General features: G+C 47.7%; 1 protein-coding gene and 1 pseudogene across 1 annotated transcript in view; one reads left to right on the plus strand and one right to left on the minus strand.

The window, feature by feature from the left end:
- The window catches only part of ANXA2 (annexin A2), a 41922-nt gene extending 27812 nt beyond the window's left edge, over positions 1–14110 (plus strand). The window contains exons 5-13 of the mRNA XM_006220142.4: positions 2900–3013; positions 6080–6170; positions 7304–7383; positions 8886–8945; positions 10651–10744; positions 11401–11496; positions 11928–11986; positions 12590–12712; positions 13735–14110. Of these exons, the coding sequence (XP_006220204.2) occupies positions 2900–3013; positions 6080–6170; positions 7304–7383; positions 8886–8945; positions 10651–10744; positions 11401–11496; positions 11928–11986; positions 12590–12712; positions 13735–13794 (777 nt within the window). The 3' untranslated portion in view covers positions 13795–14110. The remainder of the gene's footprint in view (positions 1–2899; positions 3014–6079; positions 6171–7303; positions 7384–8885; positions 8946–10650; positions 10745–11400; positions 11497–11927; positions 11987–12589; positions 12713–13734) is intronic.
- Positions 14111–20454: 6344 nt separating this feature from the next.
- Positions 20455–21365, minus strand: LOC102532703 (dual specificity protein phosphatase 5 pseudogene; annotated as a pseudogene).
- Between the last annotated feature and the right edge of the window lie 946 nt (positions 21366–22311).

Below are 22311 nucleotides of genomic sequence, written 5' to 3' on the forward strand. Positions count from 1 at the left end.
GAAGGAAGAAAGGAACAGGAGAGACAATGACAGGTGTCATTTACTCAGTGCTTACTTTGTGCCGGGCACGCTGTTCTCTGCGTGTTACCACTCACTTCATCTTGATGACTTCTGCTTGCTCTTGTGTTTAGTTTAATCTTGGGACACTAGCCTCCACTGAGAATTGATCCTGGCATGCTCCTGTCATTCTTAAAAAAAATACGCTTGAATTCTTAAGAGCTTTGCAGCTGACGGGCTTGGTTAATAGTTCATTTGGCTCCCCGGCTATCTTCAGCGCGCCACGCTCCCACCTTTAACGGCTCTTTGAGTGCTTTTCCCCTTGCTTGTCCACTCGTGGCTAAGGAGCAGCCCAGCACTGGTTCATCCTTTATTGTGTCACAGTGTTAGGGAATTTTATTTTTAAGAACAAGCGGCTTTATTTTTAACTTGCTATTAAAAGCTTTTGATTTATTCTTGGACGGTGCAGTGAGCGTGGCTTCCTGCAGCTCCCGTTTGACTTACGGCTTTCACTTGTAGTCACAGTGGAGGTGAGCTGGAAGGATTCTAGAAAAGGCGTTTCTGCCTGTGGGGTTGACACAACCACCAGGGTTCCGGGAGTTGCAGGTCAAGGCCTCCTGTAGCTCCCTCCCCCACCTCTCAAAATAGTTGCAAAAGACATCAGTGGGAAAGCATTTGGCTTCTTTCATCTCATGGGCATTAACATTCTTCTTCCAGCTAGACTCATATTAATCGGCAGTAGTGAGGCATGGAGGGGAGTGTTTTATTTCTCCCAGTTTCCCAAAGGGATCTGTGCGTGGGCAGAGAGCTGAGTTCCAGGGGGAGCAGAAGGCCCACCTCTTTGGACAGTGTGCCCATAATTGCTCCTTCAGCTGTCCCATACAGAGCGTGGTCTTGGAACATACTTGGGTGTGGACACAAGTGTACACAGAAACAGAGAAGCCCAGATCTTGATTGCAGATGAGACAGATGGAGCTCAGAGCTCTCACATACCCTGCTGGAGGGTAGATACTGCCACATCTTGATGGGTTTGGTGACCTCACAGCTTTGCTGTGGACTGGCTGGGGACCACTCACTGTCCTCCTGACTCTTGATGTGGCTAAGCAGAATGACCGTATTTAACAGAAAGATACAGAAACTGCTTGAGATCCTTTCTGAAGGAAATCTTGAAAGCAGAACCTTATTGTTTCCAACGAGTTGTTTGCATAATGAAGGAGAGAGCCCGTCTTGGAGAGTACTTTAACACTACGGACCGGGGCTTACCACCAGATGAGGGCTTGAACCGCTTGGGCACAGCTAGGAGAGGTGGGAAGGAGCTGGGAGAGAGGATGGGTTTTACATTTCTTTCTTGTTGGAGCAGATGCCAGATGCCAGGTTTCTCGTACAGAAGGAAACATCCTCTGTATGTTTTATTTATCAAACATTTCGGGGCAGGGGGCAGGTGTAGCTCACTGGTAGTGGGTGTGCTTAGTGTGCACAGGGTCCTGGGTTCAATCCCCAGTACCTCCATTAAAAAAAAAATAAACCTAATTCCCCCCCCCAAAAAAGTTAAAAAAACTTCTGGACTTTTTGCTAAGTGCAAAATCCTGTGCTTGACATGAGAAGCAGGAAGTTGAACGCCCATGGGGAGTTTATTATAGAAGCGGGAGAATTCGGTAGGTGCCCAGGTGCTATTTGAGGAGGTGAGCAAAGAATGGGCAGAGGACAGTGTCATGAGGAGGCCGAGTTTGGACTTACCTAACCTCAGAGTTCCACGTTGGGAAATTGGTGCTATACTTGGAAGGCGCTGCTTTTAGAGCCCCCTCCAGAGTGCTGTGTGTTCCTCAGACACCGGGAAGCAGGCGAAAGTAGGTGATGAGAGGGTTGGGCCAGGTGATTTCTGAGATCTGTCTCAGTCCTTGACATCTCTGAATGACTGGAGGGGATCATCCTCCCTGCAGAAGGCTGCACATCACCTCTGAGAGCCTGCGAGTACCTCTCGGGGCTAAACATCGCAGATACCATGGGTGCTGCTGGAAAGCAGGAGAGAAGAGGGAAGAAGTAAACAGAAAAAATGATTTCAACAGGGGAGTTCAGTCATTGCTCAGTGCCCATGATTTGTAGGAAATGTAATCCCCGACGAGGCGTCTGTGAAAGCCGCATTGAGTTGAGATATCTGTCTGCGTACGTGGGTGTGGACTCGGGCCGCTGACTTAAAATCTGTCTGTGGATTTGAATGGTGACCCTGGGAACCCTTAAGAAATAATTTGCAGCGGGGAGGTCAAGGGGTGAATGGGGGATTAGTCCCATTACAATTTGGTATGGAAAACAGATGTTCTGTCTGGCTTAGGTGAAGCGTTTTGCATAAGAAAGCTTCAGGAGCCCACTTCCAGCCATGCGGGGGGGGGTCCTCCGGTTCCCTCTGGAGACTTTGAGGAACCACCCCAGCACAGCTGCACGAAATCTTTTAGAATATCAGCAGGTCACGAGCACTCTGCTTCCCTGGAAGCTTCCAGCTCTGAGCACCTCCTTCTTAGCAGGGGCCTTGACCGCACAAAGTGCCCTGCCTTCCCGAGGCTGTTACCAGGGGCAAGTGTAAGTGTACTGTAAAGTGCACTCACCCACAGCCCTCTGAGGCTGCCTACTTACGCTGCAGGTTTCTTCTAACGACTCGGGGAGAAGGCAAAGTCAACTTGGGTTGTAAGGGCTTTTGTCCGGGCGAGGTCTGATCTCTCGGTTTCTGACGTTTGTGTCTGCGGAAGGGAGTGCAGGTGAGGGCTCCTGTGACCCAAGACCCCAGAGAGGTCAAAGAGCCACAACCCGAATTACAAACCCATCCCTCTCCTTTTGTCTTGCTCACCAGTTTTAAAGGGATTGTTGGTTATCAGCCACGTTTTCCATGTTCTCGCCTGTTTTTCTGAAGGAGCTTGCATCGGCGCTGAAGTCGGCCTTGTCCGGCCACCTGGAGACAGTGATTTTGGGCCTATTGAAAACACCTGCTCAGTATGACGCTTCCGAGCTAAAAGCCTCCATGAAGGTAAACACGTGTGGGATGCAATCTCTGTCAAATCTGCCATTAATATTTGTGAATTACAGCTTTCTGAGTGTAATTAGGTGATTTTCAGTTTTGTTGAATTCTCATTTAGAACTTTTTTTTTTGAATGAACTGAAGCTATAAGTCTCAGGATTTGTACCAAAAATATTTCAATTACTTTTTTTAAGACTGTAAAGAAATTTCATGATGCAGAGAAGTCAGTTACCAGCTGCTACTGCTTGGCACCTGGGCAATTGGAATACCATTTGGAAAAACGACTTCCTTGATTACACTTCCTCCTTAAAAAAGATGTGTTATGATATTAAGGCAAAAGTAAAACTCATAGCTTTTGTTAGGTGAAGTGTAACAAAATTCTTCCAGTGCTCTTTTGGGTGTTTCTTCTTCTGACCTTCTTAAGTCCCCTTGTACAACTGAGATTCGGTGAAAATCTGAACATCGCAGTGCATATAAAGGGTGATTTCAGATCGTGAGTGGTACCTGGGTTCAGTTCACAGTATCACAGCACATACTATCTTTTTTTCCTTTTACAAAGTTATTTTGAACATGGATTTTTAGGTTAAATTAAATAGTAAAAATTCCACGTTGGAAATTGCCCTGAATTTTATGCATACCTAAAACATAAAGTATTATATGAATGTAATAGATCCATAATAAATGCACGTTGCAGCAAAGCATAGAAGAACCCTTTTCATAGTGTGCCAGTGAGTTTGAATAATCTGACACTGCCCTCTGCTGGTAAAATTGGGTAAAGCTTCAGCATAGAGGGGAAAGCTGTTTTTTTATTATGAGCTGGAGTGTGTTTTCTGTGATGCCGCCATTTCTGAATTATGAAAAGACCAAGCTGTAAGCCTGTCACCAGAGCTAATGTCACAGTTCAGTTGTCATCCCTTCCCCCACATAGCATCTCAGGAGTCGGGCAGCTTCCCACCAGGCATTTCCAGGGCTCAGAAGTTGCTAGCTGAGGGCTGCTGAAAGATTTGCTCTGAAATCTCTTCCTTCAGTCTTCAGCTTAGCCCAAGCTCTGCTCAGTTTATTTGAGCAGACTTGCTCTGAGTTTCCTAACTAGGCTGTATTGCAGGGAGGTATAATTAAGAATGATAAAATGTCTACAACACTTAATGATCCTGCTTGATAAAAAGAACCCTGAAAACAGTCTTGGGACCTCTGGAGCTCTGGATGCGCCGGTCTCTCCCAGGTTTCTTCTGACCATCATCACTTCAGATCAGTTTATCTGATTTTCGCCAAGAATCCATTTAATTGTGATTTGTGCAATTTTACTCGTATCTTTTACTAGGTCTTAGTGACTTGAAACGGACCTGTTTGAGCTGTCCATCGCCACTGTAATCTGTGTACTTGGGCCCAATGAAAGGTGCTTTGACTGCTAAAGCTTTGACCTTGTGCCAGCTCTTCCATTAGCTGTCACAGCTGAGTACCCTTCTGAAATCCATAAAGCTTGGAGTGACATTAACTGAACTATGCTTTAAAAAACAAAATCTGTTTTGACTTCTGGCAATACCAGTGGCACTGTCTGCCATATGTTGCAGTAGATGTTGCCCTTGTGATCGGGATTGTGGACAGTCTGGAACGCTTGAGCCAAGTTCGAAATTGCCAAGGTCACCTTTAAATACAGAGGAAAAACACAGAATTCACCAGTATGAACACTGGTATGTCAGTGATGGAAGAAAACAAATCTTACACTGCTAATACCTATTTTAAATTCCAACTACCTCAGGATATAGCATTTCTTCCAATGCATGAGTTATCTTTAGACTGTATTTCTGTCATCCTTGAGATGGGAAGACTAGCCCCTAAAATATGTGAAGACGCTTGGTCGTCATTCTATTTGTATCGGAGCTTTTGCTAAGAAGAAAAGAGATTTTGGCTTTGCTAGCACGCCTAAAAATCATGATTAAAAACTGGGAGAAGAGGCTTTGGCTCATAGATTAGATGAAGAATAAAATTCAAAATTAACCATTAACCTGAGGCTTAACTTATATTATACAAACCGCTTTTTTAGGGGCATATAAACTCTAATAAGTTTTAATTAATAGCTGACACACTTTTCATGTGAATAAGTAAGTTTCTTATTGTATTAACACCTTATAATTGATTTACATTTTAAACAGTTGTAATTCTACTTAGTTCAAAGTGGTATTTCCATATTCGGGAAGACAAGTATTAGAGAATCCTGATTATTAAATCTTGACTTTGATCATGAGGCCAGCTTTGAAATGCATGTTTCATTGAGTCCTTTCAAGCTATCTGGCACGGCAGCTCAAAAGTGTATATATTAAATTTGAATACATCACCCATCAAATTCTTACTCCTTAATAAACTGTTGGTGTCTAGGTTTATTTGCCACTTCATTATTTCCTTTTGCTTCCCCAAAATGCCTGAAGAGTGCATAGTAATCAAGCAAAAATGGAAGTACAAGAATGAAAATTTTAACATTAACCCAATTTTACATTTCAAAGAGGTAAAGCTAAAAATGTTACCTTATCTATACCTTTCCCTTGGAAAAAGCTTACTCCAGTCTAATGATGCTGGCTGCAGATGACAGCCTAAAATCTCTATATTCCTTTATTTTAAATTACTGAGCAGAATTGTTTAACAAAGAACATTGTTTATCATCTATTAAAGTAATGGTTGATCATTAGAGAAGTTGAAAAATAAAGAAACATAGGAAGAAGATACAGTTATTCATTTTATAAACCCATTACCAGAAGGCAACTGCTTTAAACATTTTGGTGTATTCCATTGCTGTCTCTTCCCATTTCACTATTTATAGATAGTGGAAAAAAGATTTTTTAATATAGTTGAGCTAATAAAACACGTCAGTTAAACCATCTTACATTCCGGTGAAGTGTTTCCTAAAGGAACAGAATACACCTTTACCTTGCACTGAGGAACGCAGTCCGATCCCTCAGGAGAAATGAAGGAAGGAGCGCTACAGAGCCAAACCGTGTGTGCAGTTTACCCGATTGAGGCAGAGAAGTGAGCTAGTGGCCAGGGCTGTCCTTGCTGACATCTGTGCTGCCTGGTTCGCAGGGGCTGGGGACTGATGAGGACTCCCTCATTGAGATCATCTGCTCAAGGACCAACCAGGAGCTGCAGGAAATCAACAGAGTCTACAAGGAAAGTGAGTAGCCCAGCTTCTGTGATGTGCCCTCTCAGCCTAGTTTCCATGATCCCCCCCCCATCCTGGCTCCCTCGGCTGGTGTTCAGGATGGGGTGGGTTCCTGGATCACAGAGGCAGAAATGCCATCTGGACCATCCAGGGGTTTGCAGGGGCCAGGTCCCTCTCCTCCATCTCCTGACGGCCTGGGATTTGATGATTACATTCCACTGGAACTAACAGAAAGGATTGACAGGAGGAAAAGTACAGAAAATTCCTTTTTTAAAAAAAAAAGTTCTGATGGGAAGAAGTAGAAAGGTATCCTACAAGATACAAATTACTATATATAAAATAGATAAACAACAAGGTCCTACAGTACAGCACAGGGAACTATATTCAATATCTTGTAGTAACCTATAAAGAAAAAGAATCTGAAAAGGAACATTTATATGTAAAACTGAATCACTCTGCTGTACACCTGGAACTAACACAACACTGTAAATCAACTAAACTTCAATTAAAAATAAAAAGAAAGTATCCTACAAGGATTTCATGTGTTGGGTGCTGTCCACTTTCTGCCCAGGAGATCCCCAACTCTCCAATGTGGGTCACTGTTGCAAGAGGCACATGGACCTCTGTGCGCCGAGCAGTGTTGGGGGAGTAAATGACGCAGCTTACGTGTGTACGTGTTACTACGTTTCCGTAGAGGTGCGATTTTGAATGATAAAGCGCCAATTCATTCAGAAGTATTTTCTAATTCTTACTAGTTTTTTCCATTGTGCATTTTCTCAGTCAGTAGATTATAAAGCACAATTGTGTGTATGTGGTTAGTCCTCCAAATTTTTTGATGTTCCACCTAAGTATTTAGAGTTAAGAAGTTTGGGAACCAGTGTTGTAGCAACACAAAAGGTTACTGATCAAAAGTGAGCTTGAAGATCTGTGATCTGGTCCTGCTCTCAGTGTCCCTTGTCAGTGGTAATAACACTGGTTCTCATTTTATGGGGTAAAAATCATTCTCGAAAATCCACCCTCACTTGGGCAGGTATCTCCATGCTGCCACAGCTGTTCCTGCTTTTAGTGGGCTGGGGGTGGGCGGGATGGGTGGCTGGCTGGCTGCGCAGGCGGGAAGCCTAAAACCGGATGTGTTGTTTTCCAAGTGTACAAGACTGAGCTGGAGAAGGACATTATTTCCGACACATCTGGTGACTTCCGCAAGCTGATGGTTGCCCTCGCCAAGGTGGGTTTCAGGTTTATTTCTCTGTCCTTGCTTCCTCCTGAGGCAAGTTGTGTACCTCATTTTACTCTTGGGAACGAATTAACTCAGTCCTCTGTGCCTGCATCAGGAAGTCCAGCTGCATTTGTGACAGTGGGTTTGCAGTGTCCCTGCAGAGTTGTCATTTTTGTATAATAGGATTTCTTATCCTGCAAAACCGTATGGTCAGGTGGGCTTTGGGGCCGAAGGAGGTGGAGGCGACTCTCAACTCCTGGCCTGGATTTATGTGCCAGCCCTCGTCCCCTGGGACTTGGGGAAGGTCATCTTGCTCTATCTGTGGTCACAGGGGACCCACTGGGAGGTGACACTCTTGTTTCTTTCACCCGCTTTCACTTCTTTTGAGACGGTTTGGCCAGGTGACGGTTTGCATGGAGAGAAGGTCTTTGTTTGCTAATGTTGATATATTAATGCAGTGAAAGGCATTTCCTTTCTGTGTCTGAGTTCTGACCAGTGTGCAGTTTAATGCCTGTGAGCCCGGGGAGGGAAGAGGAATTTTCCCCGGGAACCCTGATGACAAGTGGTTGATTGGCACGGCATGCCCTGCCCACCCCCATCTCCACTACTGTCACAGCTGCATTCCGCCCTCCCAGCTCTGTTATCGTCCACGTGCCCTGCACACCGCCATCCACCCACACCGCCATCCACCCATCTTTCTGAAATCCACCTGCACCATTTTGCTCCCCTGGTCAAAACTCTTGTACTGCATCAAATCCAAACTCAGCTGCCTTTCAGAGTCCTCTGTACCCTGGCCCTCCCTAACTTAATCTCCCTCCCTAGGACTCCCTCCTGCTCACCTGGGCTTCAGCTGGGCAGCACCCCGCCCACCTGTGCTGTCCCTCCTGTGCGGGATGGCTCCCTCCTGCTGCCCCTTACTAGCCTCGTCGGACTCACCCTTCTCCATTCACCTCAGCCATAGCCCGCTGTCCCCAGACTCCGCTGACGCTTCTCCCTGACAGATTTCTCTCTTCTTTTGCATTTCACGTCTACTTAGAGCTGTAGACACTGTGTTGTTTTACCATTTATCCCATGCTTATTTCTCCACCTGGACTGGAAACTCTCCGAGAGAAGGAACTTAAATATCATTACCTTTGTTTGAGGGGGGAGGGGGGTGGATTCTGTAAGGTGCTTAGCCCAGGACTGGGTACCAAAGAGGATATAGCCCCCCACTCACTGCCTCAATTACTATACCATTAAGTGAAGAAAAACTTTAAGTGGGTGTTTATTCAGTAAATTAAATAATGACTTATGTGAGTTGGGAGAAAATAACATTTTTCAATTTTAGGATATACATTTTTATTTTTATTTTTTTTTTTTGGTGGGAGGAGGTGATTAGATATTTACTTATATTTATATTTTAATGGAGGTACTGGGAATTGAACCCAGGACCTCATGCATGCTAAACATGTGCTCTACCACTGAGCTGTTACCATCCCTCACTTACTGTTCTTTTTTTTCCCTCTCTTTAGGGTAGAAGAGCAGAGGATGGCTCTGTCATTGATTACGAGCTGATTGACCAAGATGCCCGGGTAAGTGCCGAGCTTCTTGGTTTGAGTTTTTGTTTCCTAGTCTCTGGTTAGTCTGTAGAGTCATTATCTAGCCTGCGTAACAAGTTACCCCCAAATTCAGTGGCTTTTAAAACAGCAAACATTTATTATCTCAGTTTGTGTGGGTCAGGCACTGGGAGGTAGCTTAGCTGGGTGGCTCTGGCTCAGGGGTTCTCATGAGGTTGGAGACAGAATGTAGACCAGGACCAGCGTCCGAGGGCCTGACAGTATCAGGGGGACCTACTTCCAGGGTCACCCACCCATGTGATGGTTGGCAGGAGGCCTTCGTCTCTCTCCACATGGGCCTCCCTAAGGGGTTGCTTGAGTGTCCTCACAACCTGGCAGCAGGATCCCCAGAGTGAGGGATCCGAGCGAGAAATCAAGGAGGAAGCCAAGTGCCCTTGGTGACCTAGTCTGCAGAGTCGCACACTGCCCCTTATATCATGCTCTGTTCCTTGGCAGTGAGTGGCAGTGTCTAGCCTGCAGCCAGTGGAGTGGGGGAGTAGGCTCCACCTTGGAAGGGAGGATGTCAGAGAATTTGTTAGCCTCGCATTCACTTTCTGGGAGCAACAGTTACTACAAGGTACTCCCTTCTGACGCTGGTGTTCAGCGCAGCATCGATGCCCACGTCACACGGGCTCGTTCAGGCTTTGCTTGTGCGGAAGGACCAGTTTCTGCAGGACGTGTTAGAACTGTGCATGCCGGTGTGCATTTGCTACAAATGAACACTAGCAGAGGAAACCACACAAAAAAGCGGCAGAAGATGCTGGAGGCACAGCCAGGGACAGGAAGGCTTTCTGCCTGTCCTTCGTGGTGAAGGAGGAGGGGTGGGAGGCAGAGGCCCCTCCTCCTTTTCCGGCTGAACAGAACTTCCACTGGTTCTAGTCCCCTAGTCACTGAGAACTATTTGTGAAGCTGATTCAGGTCGCTGTGAACTACACGCCTTTCATGGAAGATCAACAGCCCTCTCAGAGTATTCTGTAAGAGCTGCAGAACAAAATTAATTTTAATTCATTCTAGCTTTAAAATTCAGTATATTCCACACAGCACTTTCAGCAAGAGTTAGAAAAGGGTTTTCAGTCAAGTAATGGAAGTTGGGTTTTGCAGCTCCCAGAGAGTAGACAGTTACTCAGTGAGTGTCAACTCTTGCTTAAGCCTTTCTCCCTCCTTCCCTGCCAGACTTAGCATTACTCGTAGCCCCTAAATTTTCTAGGAACTGAGAAACGAGGTTGGGCCAGCTTGTTTTCCGGCTCCATCATTGCCTGAGTCTCTAAGAAGCTTGGGGCTGGGTCCCTGGCCTGTAGCGATCTTCAGTAGCTGACCATTAGCTCATCTGCTATTGGTAGTGCCCAGTGGAGGGGGGACTGGGTGCTGCTGAACACTGGCTTGTCCTTCTGTGTGTGATCAGAGGCTCTTGGTCCTTCCTTCTGGGTTCAGGGAGGGAGATTTGTTGAGCACCAACCTGACGAACAGTCTAGTCTCGTGCTTTATGTCTGCGCCTAGGGAAGCCTACTCTTGATTAAGATTTTTGACCTAAATAGCACATTTTTGCCCATGTCTGCAGTTCAGTCATCCTTCCTCATTTGGCATATTGAATGCATAGGGTTTTGGGTATTTTGCAGGACGTGTTTTTAATGACCTTGCTCTGGACTGTGTCGTTAACTTTCCCGGTCGATTGTGCTTGTAGGACCTCTATGATGCTGGCGTGAAGAGGAAAGGAACTGATGTTCCCAAGTGGATCAGCATCATGACCGAGCGGAGCGTGTGCCACCTCCAGAAAGGTGGGGTCTGGGTCCAGGAGGTCCTGGAGCCCCGGGGCCAGAATGGACGCCCTCTGGGTGGCCAGCTGGGTGTCCGTGCTGGGGCTCGGGTCTGCCAGACCACCCTTCCCTGTCCACTTTGTACTGCGTAACCTCGCCCATCTTCCCTCAGCAAATCCATTCATCCCTCTCTTCTATTTTGGATATTTTTTTTCGCCTAAGTATTTTCCACATTTGGTGCTTTGGTGGGCTGCCCCGTCTTGTCAGGACCATTTTCTCTTGCCATCATATTTGTGGAAGTTAACAGACTTGCTGCGTGCTACGTCCTGTTTCTTGTGGCCCAGATAAAAATGGGTTCCACTCCAGAGAGATGAAGATGGTCACAATACGTGGCCTGGGCAGTGCCGTTCGGGACAGGTCCAGGGTATGGCCATCCCAGAGCAACCAGTGCAGTGTCCACTCTGGTCCACATGGTGATCCCTAACCGTCTAGGATGCTATGATCAGCCTCATTTTTTTTCTTTTTCTTCTTTTTCTTTTTCTTTTTCTCTTTCTCTTTCTTTTTCTTTTTCTTCTTTTTCTTCTTTTTGTTTCTTTTTTTTTTGTGATGCATAACCCTGGGGGCAATAGCTCTGACCTGTGGCTCTGCTATAATAACGGTCTGTTGCTTTCCTTCAGTATTTGAAAGGTACAAGAGCTACAGCCCCTACGACATGCTGGAGAGCATCAAGAAGGAGGTGAAAGGAGACCTGGAGAACGCCTTCCTGAACCTGGGTGAGCGCGTGGGGCCCCGCGCCTAGTGGGCGTCGGCCTCCCGGAAACCGCGCAGAAGCGGAAGTAATGCCTGGCCCGCCTGTTAGTTCAGGCGTCTTTGGGAGGTGTGGCTTCTGCACATGATGCTGGTAGCTTTGTCACCTTCACTGGATGAATTTAAGATACGGGACTGAAGAAGGGCTTGCCCAGGAGGAACGAGAGAACAAGAGGAAGGGCTCTCTCCTCCACTGGGGGAGCTCACTATACATTTGGGTTTCTGTGGTCCCCGGAGTCCCCTGGTTTAAAACCACTGAGTGTTTCAGAGGATCCCTGGTTTTCCCTCCTCATCTCCCGCTCTGCAGCCCATCCCCCTAACGGCACGTGTGCCCCGGGTCAGGGCTTCGCTCCCCACGGCTGGAGCGGGGCTGCTCACCCTTCGCTTCTCTCCACAGTCCAGTGCATTCAGAACAAGCCCCTGTATTTTGCTGACCGGCTGTACGACTCCATGAAGGTAAGGCCAGCCGGCCCAGGCGGTCTGTGTTCCCACACCAGGGTTTTCTTTTGTGCCGCAAGCCGAGTCTCCTGGACCAGCCGATGGAGGAGGGGCCCCCTGTCCAGCTGCAGGAGTGCACTAGTCAGCTGTGAGAAGACCACAAACCTGTCTTCTGCTTTTCCCAGCTGCTCGCACATGGGTCTTTGGGAGGTAGAAAACAAAGTGCCGGGGAGAGAGAAGATGCCAGGTGGTAGTCCTGTCAGACTCCTGCTCCTGTTCCTCAGTGTTCCCCTCCTATTACCCCAGAGTCAGAACAAGCAAGGAAGAGAGAGATTAGAAAGTGAACTCACACACTTCCTGAACTGAGCCTTGCAGTTGGCGCTCAGTCCATGCGGCCTGAATGCGCAGTGTGGGGGTTTGTGCTGATTTCATGCTGGTGTGTTTGGAAGTCCAGGATGCTCGTTGTTCTTGCGGGAGCAGTTTCACTGTTACCTTTGCCGTCTCCTAGAGGGCAGCACCGAGAAACAGATCAGTTCCACGTGCGAGAGAACTCACCAGACCCTTCTAATGATGACCGTTGTCAGTGCCAAGTGTAACCTGGAGCATGGATTTGATTTTCAGGGCAAGGGCACTCGCGATAAGGTCCTGATTAGAATCATGGTCTCCCGCAGTGAAGTGGACATGCTGAAAATTAGATCTGAATTCAAGAGGAAGTACGGCAAGTCCCTGTATAACTACATCCAGGTAAGCCTCCGGGGGCCTGGCCATCCGAGGGCCAGGGGTCCTGGGCAGGTGGCCTGTCAGAACAGTGGCAAGGGGGTGTTTCCCTGTTCTCTTACTCACTGGGGAGGAGATGCTAGTCCTCAGATACCAGGGATTTATTTTGAAAGTGCCATTTATGATTTGTCCTGAAATCTTGCAGATTCGGGCAAATATTTTATATTTCCCACACCTATTCCTGGCACTCGTGACAATGATCTTTCAAGACTTGCCGACATCCTGAGGAGACCGAGATGAATTAAATTTGCATTTTAGTCTGTTTCCATTTCTTGAAACTCCTCTGTGATAAGCCTGGCAAGACTTCCTCACTCAGAACTCCTCTCTCTCCCATCCCTGTATCCTGCCTCCGTTTTGGAGAGATGGGGCATTCGTGTACGAGCAGTGATTGCATTCACACTGGTCCCTCCCGCTGTGTAGGGTTCGGACAGGTGTTGCAACCCCACTTTTTTGAAAGATACTGAAAATTTCAAAGGCATGTCAGTGGTTACCAGGGATGAGTTTAGAGCTGGGTTTGCTGTAACCAGGTTTACTGGAGCGTGTGTTTAAAGTTTAGGGGACCCCTTAAGACTCTTAGTAATTGTTCCCTTAATTCATCAGCTTATTCCCGCGTGACTTTAAGCATCTGTGAAACAACACAGTGAGGCAGGAAAATACCTTGTGTGTCTTTGCAAGGGGTGAGGGCCAGGGAGGAAGGCAGTGTTCACGGGACCCACTGCAGGAAGAGCACAGGGCTCTGTCCTCTGGTCATGCACCCTGTTAATGCCCAGTGCCCGGTGTCCGCTCCACCCTGGGCACAGTGATCTCCCCAGGGCCGCACTCCCTGAGGGTCCTCCGACGGTCTGGGTGTGTCTGGGCAGGTCCCACAGGGTCTCCTCTTCATTAGTAGCAGGAGAGCTTCCATTGCAGTGGGCCTGCCTGCCCGTCGCTGCAGAGTTTGGTCTTTCTCCTGACCCTGAATTTTTGTTTTTCTCCTTGGCTATTTGTAGCAAGACACCAAGGGCGACTACCAGAAAGCGCTGCTGTACCTGTGCGGTGGGGATGACTGAAGCCTGCGACGGCCCGCGCACCCGGGAGGGACGCTCCCACGCTCCCCGCTAACAGTTCTACCCAGTCAGCTTGCGACTAACAGCCCCCTCGTGCCCACCCCTGGGAGGACGACGTCAGCGTTGCCCGCCCACCCTCCCCAGCCTGATTTTAGTTGCCTGAGCATTACCTGGCTATCCCATCTAGTCTCTCATTTTAGCCAAAGAAGTGAACATTCCAAAGAGTTGGAAGTGAAATCTATGATGTGAAACACGTTGCTTCTTGTGTACTGTGCCATAAACAGATGAATAAACTGAATTTTTACTTTAGGAACAAGTACTTCGCTGACCTTGCTCTCAGTTTAATTGTTTCAGAATCAGACATGCCTCAGGGTTGTCCTGTGCGACAGGGGAAAGCTGTCCCCCCCTTGAGGAGGAAGGCTCTGGAACTGGGCTGTCCCATAAGGTAGCTGCTATCCAGATGTGGCTGTTTACATTTAAATTTGCTTAAATAAATAATTAAAAATTCAGTTCCTCAGTCCCGGTATCCACATTACAGATACTCAGTATCCACGCGTGGTTAGCAGCTAGTGCATTGGACAGCACAGGCAGAGAACATTTCCATCAATAGGAGGTTCTGTTGGGCCAGCTAGATGCGCCCAGGGGGTGACAGTACCTATCGGGGGAAAGATTCCAGAATGACCTCCGTCTGTTCATCTTTCTACTGGTAATTCAGGTGAAAACAAGCGTCCATGGGGGCCTCAAACTGGAGGAAAGCGGGGGTGGGGGTTGGACTCTTTACCAAATATTGCTAATATTTCCATAAGAATTACAAAAATAAATAACATCCTGCTTCAACCTCAAGGGCTCACCCATCCGTGAGTCAGGCTACAGCATGTTTGTCCAGCAGATGTAGAAAAGCGGGTGGGTGCACAGAAAAGGAAGCGACTGGTTTTGACTGGGAGGACTGAGAAAGGTGACCCAGGGAAGGAAGCGGGTGAGCTGGGCCCTCAAATCTAAGGGGAGGTTTTACAGCTGGGAGGAAGCTCTCCACGCACATTCTGATGGTTCTGAGAGTGGGTGATAGGTAATTCACGCAAGGGCGTCACGTTTCAAAAGGCACGTGTAAATATGGTGAAAATTACATCCCACTCCCACTCCTTCCCAGCCAGCCAGGGGCCTTTGTAGCATCACCTGGTTTCTGATCCTTTCCATGGATGGGCTGCATGATAAGCAGGTATGTGTGTTTATATCCTTATCTCCATTCATAAGGTAAACGTGCTGTTGACAGGCAGCTCGCCCAGGATGCCGCAGACAGCCCGCTCACACAGGTACCTTCCTATAGCTGGTGCGGGGCTGGGGGTGGCGTTGCTGACTGTCCCCAAACTCTCACACACCATTTCCTCCTGGTAGAGGATGCCGTGTCAGTCGCTAATTCTTGACACACTGAGTGGTCTGCAGGAACTAGGCAGGTAACAGAAATGCACGTGTGAGACGGGCTGGTAGGACAGAAAGGGGGTTCTGGAGAAATGGAGAACGCCTGCCCTACTCCCAGCACTCGGATCCAGTGGAAATGACACCATGTTGACCGTGTGATACACATCTGTGGGCTGACTGATTTGCTATTTTGACCTTTGGCAAACTTTACATAGAGACTCAGACGGAACGTGGCTCTTGAGTCACCAGCGGCCCAGAGAGTGCCTTAAAGGCCACGGCGATAGTCTTTAAAATGCAAGTTAAGCAAAAAATAGGGCGTTTTCTCAGATGTCCTATCCCAAACTGTACTTTTTGGTGTGCTGGGGGCAGGGTTCAAGGAACTGCATAGGAAGCGGGGACTTTCTGCTTCCTCCCGCATGATGGTTTGACCCCAGAACTGATCGGGCTGAGCGGCGGTTGTGGGGAGCAGTGTTTCAGATCAGGAAGCACTTAGACATTGCTTCCTCCCACCACACTGCATGTTGGGAAAGGTAGGGGTGGGGGAAGGCAAAGGTGGGCCGCCAGACGGCAGCTTCTGCTCCTGCCCTGCCCCAGAGAGGCTTGGCCATGGGTTTGGCTGGTCTGGACCCTCCAGCAGGCAGGAAAAATCCAAAAGGCAGACTGGCACAGGGAAGGCCCCCGGAGAACCCTTGCAAACACCACCTGCTGTCTCTCCCCTGAATGGAGCAGTGGCTGCCTACAGTATTTTCCAAAACCGACAGAAAGGGCGCTTGGAATTTGGGCTCAGACTCTGGACTCTGGACTCCACAGTTGAGCTGTCCAAACCATTTCTTGAAGTAAAGAGAACCATCTGGAGATTTGAATCTTCTCCCAAATGATTTTACTTTGTAAAGAGAAGGAATAGGGCAGGCTTTAACATTTTGTCAGCTGATAATAAGAACTTGGCTTTTATTCTTTGAAGCATTAAAGGTAAATGCAGGCAGTGCAGACATGGAAATTCAAACTATGATTGTGAACATGAAGGTGATATTATTCCCCCCTGACCTGTGTGCTGGGGCTGGACACGGCTGTCCCACTGCACAGCTCCAGACAGCACCCTTCACATTGTAGCCTCCGTGAATGGTATGTCCCCTGGAGTTACTCAGTGCACAACCTGAGTGGCCATATATGATGGCTCTCTATGGTGACTGGAGGCGTGTGTGACATGGCCTCCTAAGCCTTTTTGTTCCAGAGCTGGCTTCCAGATTAGAGCTGGGAGACAAATCTTACTTAGAAACAGATGGATAAACCTCTCAAGGCCTCGTCTTTTCCACGGACTCTTGATCTTTGGACCCATCTTACTGGACTGTGCACCAGTGACTATGCATACACACCCTCCCAGGACGTGCAGTTCCTGCAGCGTGAATTATTAGTAAAGATAGCTAGAGCAGGGAAAACCAGGCTCACCAAGTGGCGACGTTTAGCAAGAAAAATGATTTGAGGACAGAAATCTTTTAAATCAATTTTTAGTCTTTAAATGACTCCAATCTCCAGGCCTCTCCCCACGTTTTGACAAACGGCTTTGGCTTCTTAACCACATCAGTTTACCTGACCTCCTTTTTCCATCAGCCACCAAAATGAAAACTCCGCTGCGAGAGAGAGAGAGAGGGAGCAATTTTAAACATCCCTTAGCAATGAGGCAGAACATGCTATAGCCATCAAGTTCCAGTTGTTCATTCTATTTATTGGAAAAAGCCTGTAGCCTGATTTCTTTTATGCGAGTACATTTGAGCAAGCAAAGTTTATAGAGATGACTTATCTCATTACATTAGAAGAGTGATTTGCTATCTCAGCATCTATAAGCAATTTTAACAGACATTTCTGGATGAAGAAAAGCTTTTGTAAATATATGCGAAAGACACGATTTCATCAAGCATTAAATTGGAGGTGCCCTGGAAAAATATTACATTTGTGCATTCAATTAGCTTGATTGTGGCTGAATTTGGTCCACCGAAGGCAGCATTTCTGCACAAAATCAGGCGCATTCCCTATATCAGCAGGTTTCTTAAAACAGAGAAGAACTCTTTCCCCTTTGCAAGTCCTCTTTTGCATTTGTGCTGTTCCCAGCTATGCGTCCCTCATCAGGCTGCTCAGTCCTGTTCTCCGCAGTACAGGGTAAGGGGAGAAAACCCGAAGCTCCGTTATCTAGACCTCAGAGAAATACAAACCCAACAGTTCCAATGTTAAATAGCCTGCGTCGAGTCCAAAAGCTAGACAATCTCCGGGCAAGACTGGGACTGGTCAGGGATGGACTGAGCTCTCCAAACTTCCCTTCCTGGTCTCTGCAGGGCCTCTCTCTCCCCTTTCCAGGTGTGGGATGCAGCTTGAGTCGTGATATGGCTGTGAGCCCATGTCCCTTTCCTGGAGGTGAGTTTATAGGGTTGGCCTTATCTTGGAATAGAAGCTTTTTTCCTCTATTAAGGGAGTGAGGAAATGGAGAATGCTTGGAGTACCGGAGGGCTTTCTTGAACCCCTGAAATCCTAGTATAGAAATGAGCTAAGGATTTAGGATAATCACTTGCCCTTCTCCCACCCCTTCACTCTTACTGTTCTGCACTTGAACCATCAGCTTTCTATTCCTATGAAACAGACCAGAAAACACATATACGTCAATGGAACCTGGCTATGGAGGTGGCTGTTCTTTTTTAAACAGCAGGAGACGACAAATGAGAACGTTCCCAGCTATACTCCATCATAGCCCAAGGCTCTCATACTTCCAAGTACATTTCTAAAGATTAATTAATATAAGGATTAGCAAGGAGCTTGGATCAGAAATACAGAAATGTTTCAAGTAAGTTATAAGTTTCTCTGTCAGCAAGGTTGCCAGATTTCAAATTCCATCATGGATTCTTTTTTTTTTTTAATTGAAGGACAGTCAATTACAATGTATCCATTCCTGGTGAACAACACAGTGTCCCAGTTACACATATACATACATATATTTTTCATATTCTTTTTCATTAAAGGTTATTACAAGATACTGAACATAGTGCCTGTGCTATATACTAAAGAAACTTTAACAATTTTTTGTTTTGTTTTTTTGGTGGGGGGAGATAATTAGGTTTATTTATTCTTGGAGGAGGTACTGGGGATTGAACCCAGGACCTCATGCATGCTAACCATGTGCTCTGCCACTTGAGCTATACCCTTCCCCCTCCATCGTGGATTCTTGATCTTTGGGGAACTATCTTGGTCTTAAAGGATCACCTTTGCCCTAATAGATATGAACTCTAAATGACTAGGAAAAATTTTAAAGTTTAGAGTTGAGCAGGTAATACAGGATTTCACAGTCATTCACTTATTCATTCATTGACTTATTAATTTACTCAATAGACAAGCCTACTCTATACTGGTGAACGAACTAAGCACAGAGGACCTGAAAAACAAGGCAATGCTGACCATGTAGAGTGATAAGGGCTGTGATCGAGGAAGGCACAAGTGAGATGCTTAGGGGTCAAAGTAGCTGATTCTCACCTAGAATAAAAAACATCTTCAAAGTTTGAGGGGAGGGGCAATACTTAAAACAGGAATTTTTGTGTGCGTTTTTTTCTGACATACAGGAGGAATACAGAATCACTGTAGAAAGTTCAAAAATACAGGAAAGTAGAAAGAGGAAAGTCTGAATCACCTGGAACTCCAACTAGAGCCAGTGACTATAAACATTTTGGCAGGATGGCCTGTTTGAGAATGAACTCTTGTTTCCTTGGCAGTAAGTTCATCAGGAAAGAACAAGAGGCTGTTTTTCCTCCCTACCCTCAAGAAGGAGGGCTGAGCTTTAGGCAGTAAACGTGAAGCTTCCCTTGCCTCATGGAGAAATTAAGCAGCTTTTGATTTTTCAAAGTCTAGTTCAAGAAGAGGTCCTGAATTGTTTCTAAGGTAAAGGAAAAAGCACATAGCCTACCCCTGGGACAGCTAGGTTTCCAGAGACTGAGCAGGGCGCTGCCCAAGGGATGGGGAACTGTGCCCAGGCTCCCTGCAGTGCCTGGGGTGTCCTGACCTCTAATGGGGGAGCATGAGTGTTTGCAGGGAATCAAAAACTTGGCCACACCACCGTACTTGCTACCTCCGGGAGCGGCTTAGTGACTGGCGTGGTGAATGGGGAATGAGGCCCCGCCCAGTGTTAAAATCTGTTTTCTAATCTTGCTCTGATTCTACACCACTTCTTCCTCCAGTCACGGGGACAGCCCACATCCCACGACAAATTGCTGGAAGGGCATCTTTGTATGTTGTCCTTCTGACTTCATTCTCTTTTTGACATTTTATGATTTACAATATCTATCCCAGATAAATCGTTAAGTATTCCAGACACTTCAGAGCGCCACAATTTACATATATATATATTAACGGAGGCCCTTGTGTATGCTAAGCACGTACTCTACCACTGAGCTCTATACCGTTCCCCCTACACCTGGCTTCTAATATTAACAAACCTGGAGTATGAGAATGTAAGTCAGCCTTGCTCCTAGTCTCTGGACCCTTTGTTTCTCTCCTCTGGTGATGTCTCCAAACCTCCATATAGAAATCTGTGTCTCCCGCTTGGTAGTGCCCAGCTTAACCCCGGGAAACCAAGCTGTCCCAGGGACGACCACTTGCTTGGTTCTTTCACCCACAGCCCTCCCTTTTGAGACAATCAGCCTCCACTTGGCCCAAGAGCTTCAAATTAGCTCGCATTCTGTGTCCTTACAAGTCCAGCAGGTTACTTTCCTGACTAGATGGTGATCAGCCTATGCTCTGAAGCAACAGAGACACAGTGAGACAGCCTAAGTTAAAAAAAAATAAGGTATAAATTGTGCTTCCTTCAAAATCAGTTGGCTTCGTAGCTGCCCTTTCTTCTGGCCTAGCAACTGCTTTCTGCCACGTGGCTGCAGGTATTGATTGCCTTATGCTTGAAATGAAAAGGCAAAATTTGAAGTCCAGGGACTGGGCAGTCCTTGGGTGGAGGGTTGGAGGGTTGGGGGGTGGGGGCGGTGCTGGAAGAACAGTAGTCAGCCAGCACAGGCTGTGCTCTTAAAATGGCTTGGCCTGCCTTTCCTCCGAGAACCTATCTCCAAGGTCAGGCTCAAGTTTGCAAGGCTGGTGGCCAGTGGCTATCCCACTGCGGCAGCCTGACAGAGTGAGTTCAGTACTGCATAGGGATGAAATGTCCGCGACTTTAAAAAACAAAACCACACTTGTTCTTAGGGCTGAGCTGGTCCCCCTATCCCAGTTTTAGCAGGATGTGGCTGTGGCTTGGAGCTCCTACTGAGTTCTGGAACCATCGAGAGGGCAGACACTGGTACCAGCGGCGAGGTAGGGAACGTGCAGCAGGAACCCTGCACGTCAGCGCTCAGTGTCTGCAGATGGGCTTTAAATGAAGAGCGGGCAGCGTCCGCCGGGCAGGAGGGAGCCTAGAGGAGGGCGTGGAGGGAGGGGCAGGATCTCAGGTTCACACTGCAAGGGCTGGCCCAGGAAGCCGAAGTTGGGTGAGATCACGCTCCTCTGCTAAATGGGATCGAAGGCCTCCTTCAGGTGGAACTGCTCGTCTCCATGAGGTGAGCCATGCAGATGGTAGGCAAACGGGAGATCTCGTCCTCACAGTGGTTCCAGCCCTTGCCTTCCTTTTCCCTGATCCAGTCAGTGAAGCCTATCGCTTCTCGGAATCGGGAGCGAATGTCAGCCGCGTGGCTGTCTATCACCCCTGGGGATCCATTGATACTGCGAGTGGGCCATGCTGGCCTGCGAGGTCCGCTGCGAGACGTTCCGCAGGGCGGTGATCACGCGCAGGGTGGCGAGGGACTGGCGCCTGGATGCTTGGTATGCACTTCCAAGGTGGAGGAACAGAAGGATAGAATCTGGGCAGCCCTGATCCAAAAGCGGCTTGTAGCCGATGTTGAGCACTAGTTTCCCACACTAGCTGACTTGCTGCACTCTTTGGGGATATTGGGTTTACAGTCACGCAATAATCACGCAGCAATGCCCGAGAAAGCCTCCTACAAGTACTTGGCGGAAGCACACAGCTGCAGGATGGCAGGCGCGCGGCCAGGACGCCACCGGTTCACTGGGCAACCCCGCCGCGCGCGCCCCCTCCTGGGCAGCACGAGCACGCCGCCGAGGGGGGTTGTGGGGAGCCAGTTGCGCATGCCCAAGGTGGCCAAGGCCACGGAGCATGCGCAGCCAACGCCACGGAGCACGCGCAGTCCAGCCTACGCCGCGCGCCCGTGCCCATGGCGAGGACCCGCCCGCGAGGCTCTCGTTTCCCGCCCTGCACGCTCAGCGCCTCTGAAGGGCCACCGGGAAGTCTTAAATGGGGTCTGAGGAAAACTAAGTGTGCAGCATAATTGGAAACTGAGGATGAGACATTTAACTGGAAGAGCCAGGTAAGGTGGGTCATTTGACCCTTGAACCACCTGAGGGAGAGGGGCACCGAACTCCCAGGCGGTCGAAAATCCTCATATTGCTATTTCTGCCTCAAAAACAAAGGGATTGGTCGGTGACTCACCTCAGGGCTGGAAGCTCTAAACAGTTTGGATAGAATCAGGATTCAAGCCCTTGTTATTTTGTTTCCACTCATTGTGTTACCTAATTGAATGCAGACTTTCCCACACCCTTAATTAACGTAAAGATCTGTGTAATGAGAATACAGGCGCTACATTTATTGGAAAAAATCCACGTGTAAGCTAACCCACACAGTTCAAACCTGTGCTGTGCAAGGGTCAGCTGTGTTTTCTAATGGAACTCTGGCTTAGGTATCAGAGTTTTTGAGGGCTTCCTCTCAGAGAGGAGTTGAATCAATCATTTTCTATCCCTTCCCCCAATAAAGAATGCAGACCTGAGGTTGCCCAGTGGTGAGCCTGTCTAGACTCACTTGTGCTGCTGTTAGTCCGTGGAGAGGGGGACAGTTACAATGATTGTTTCACCCTCAACACAGGTCTAGTTCCCTGTGAGCCTGGGAGTTCACTTAAGCTGAATTCTTCCCCTGGAGTCTTCCCCGGGCGGTGTGCCCTGCCTGGGAATAACCATATTTACTTTATAGGGTTGTTGTGAGAATTAAATGAGATAATTCATGTAATGTCTATAGCATTGTCC

The sequence above is a fragment of the Vicugna pacos genome, chromosome 6 (assembly GCF_048564905.1).
Source record: "Vicugna pacos chromosome 6, VicPac4, whole genome shotgun sequence".
Taxonomy (NCBI): domain Eukaryota; kingdom Metazoa; phylum Chordata; class Mammalia; order Artiodactyla; family Camelidae; genus Vicugna; species Vicugna pacos.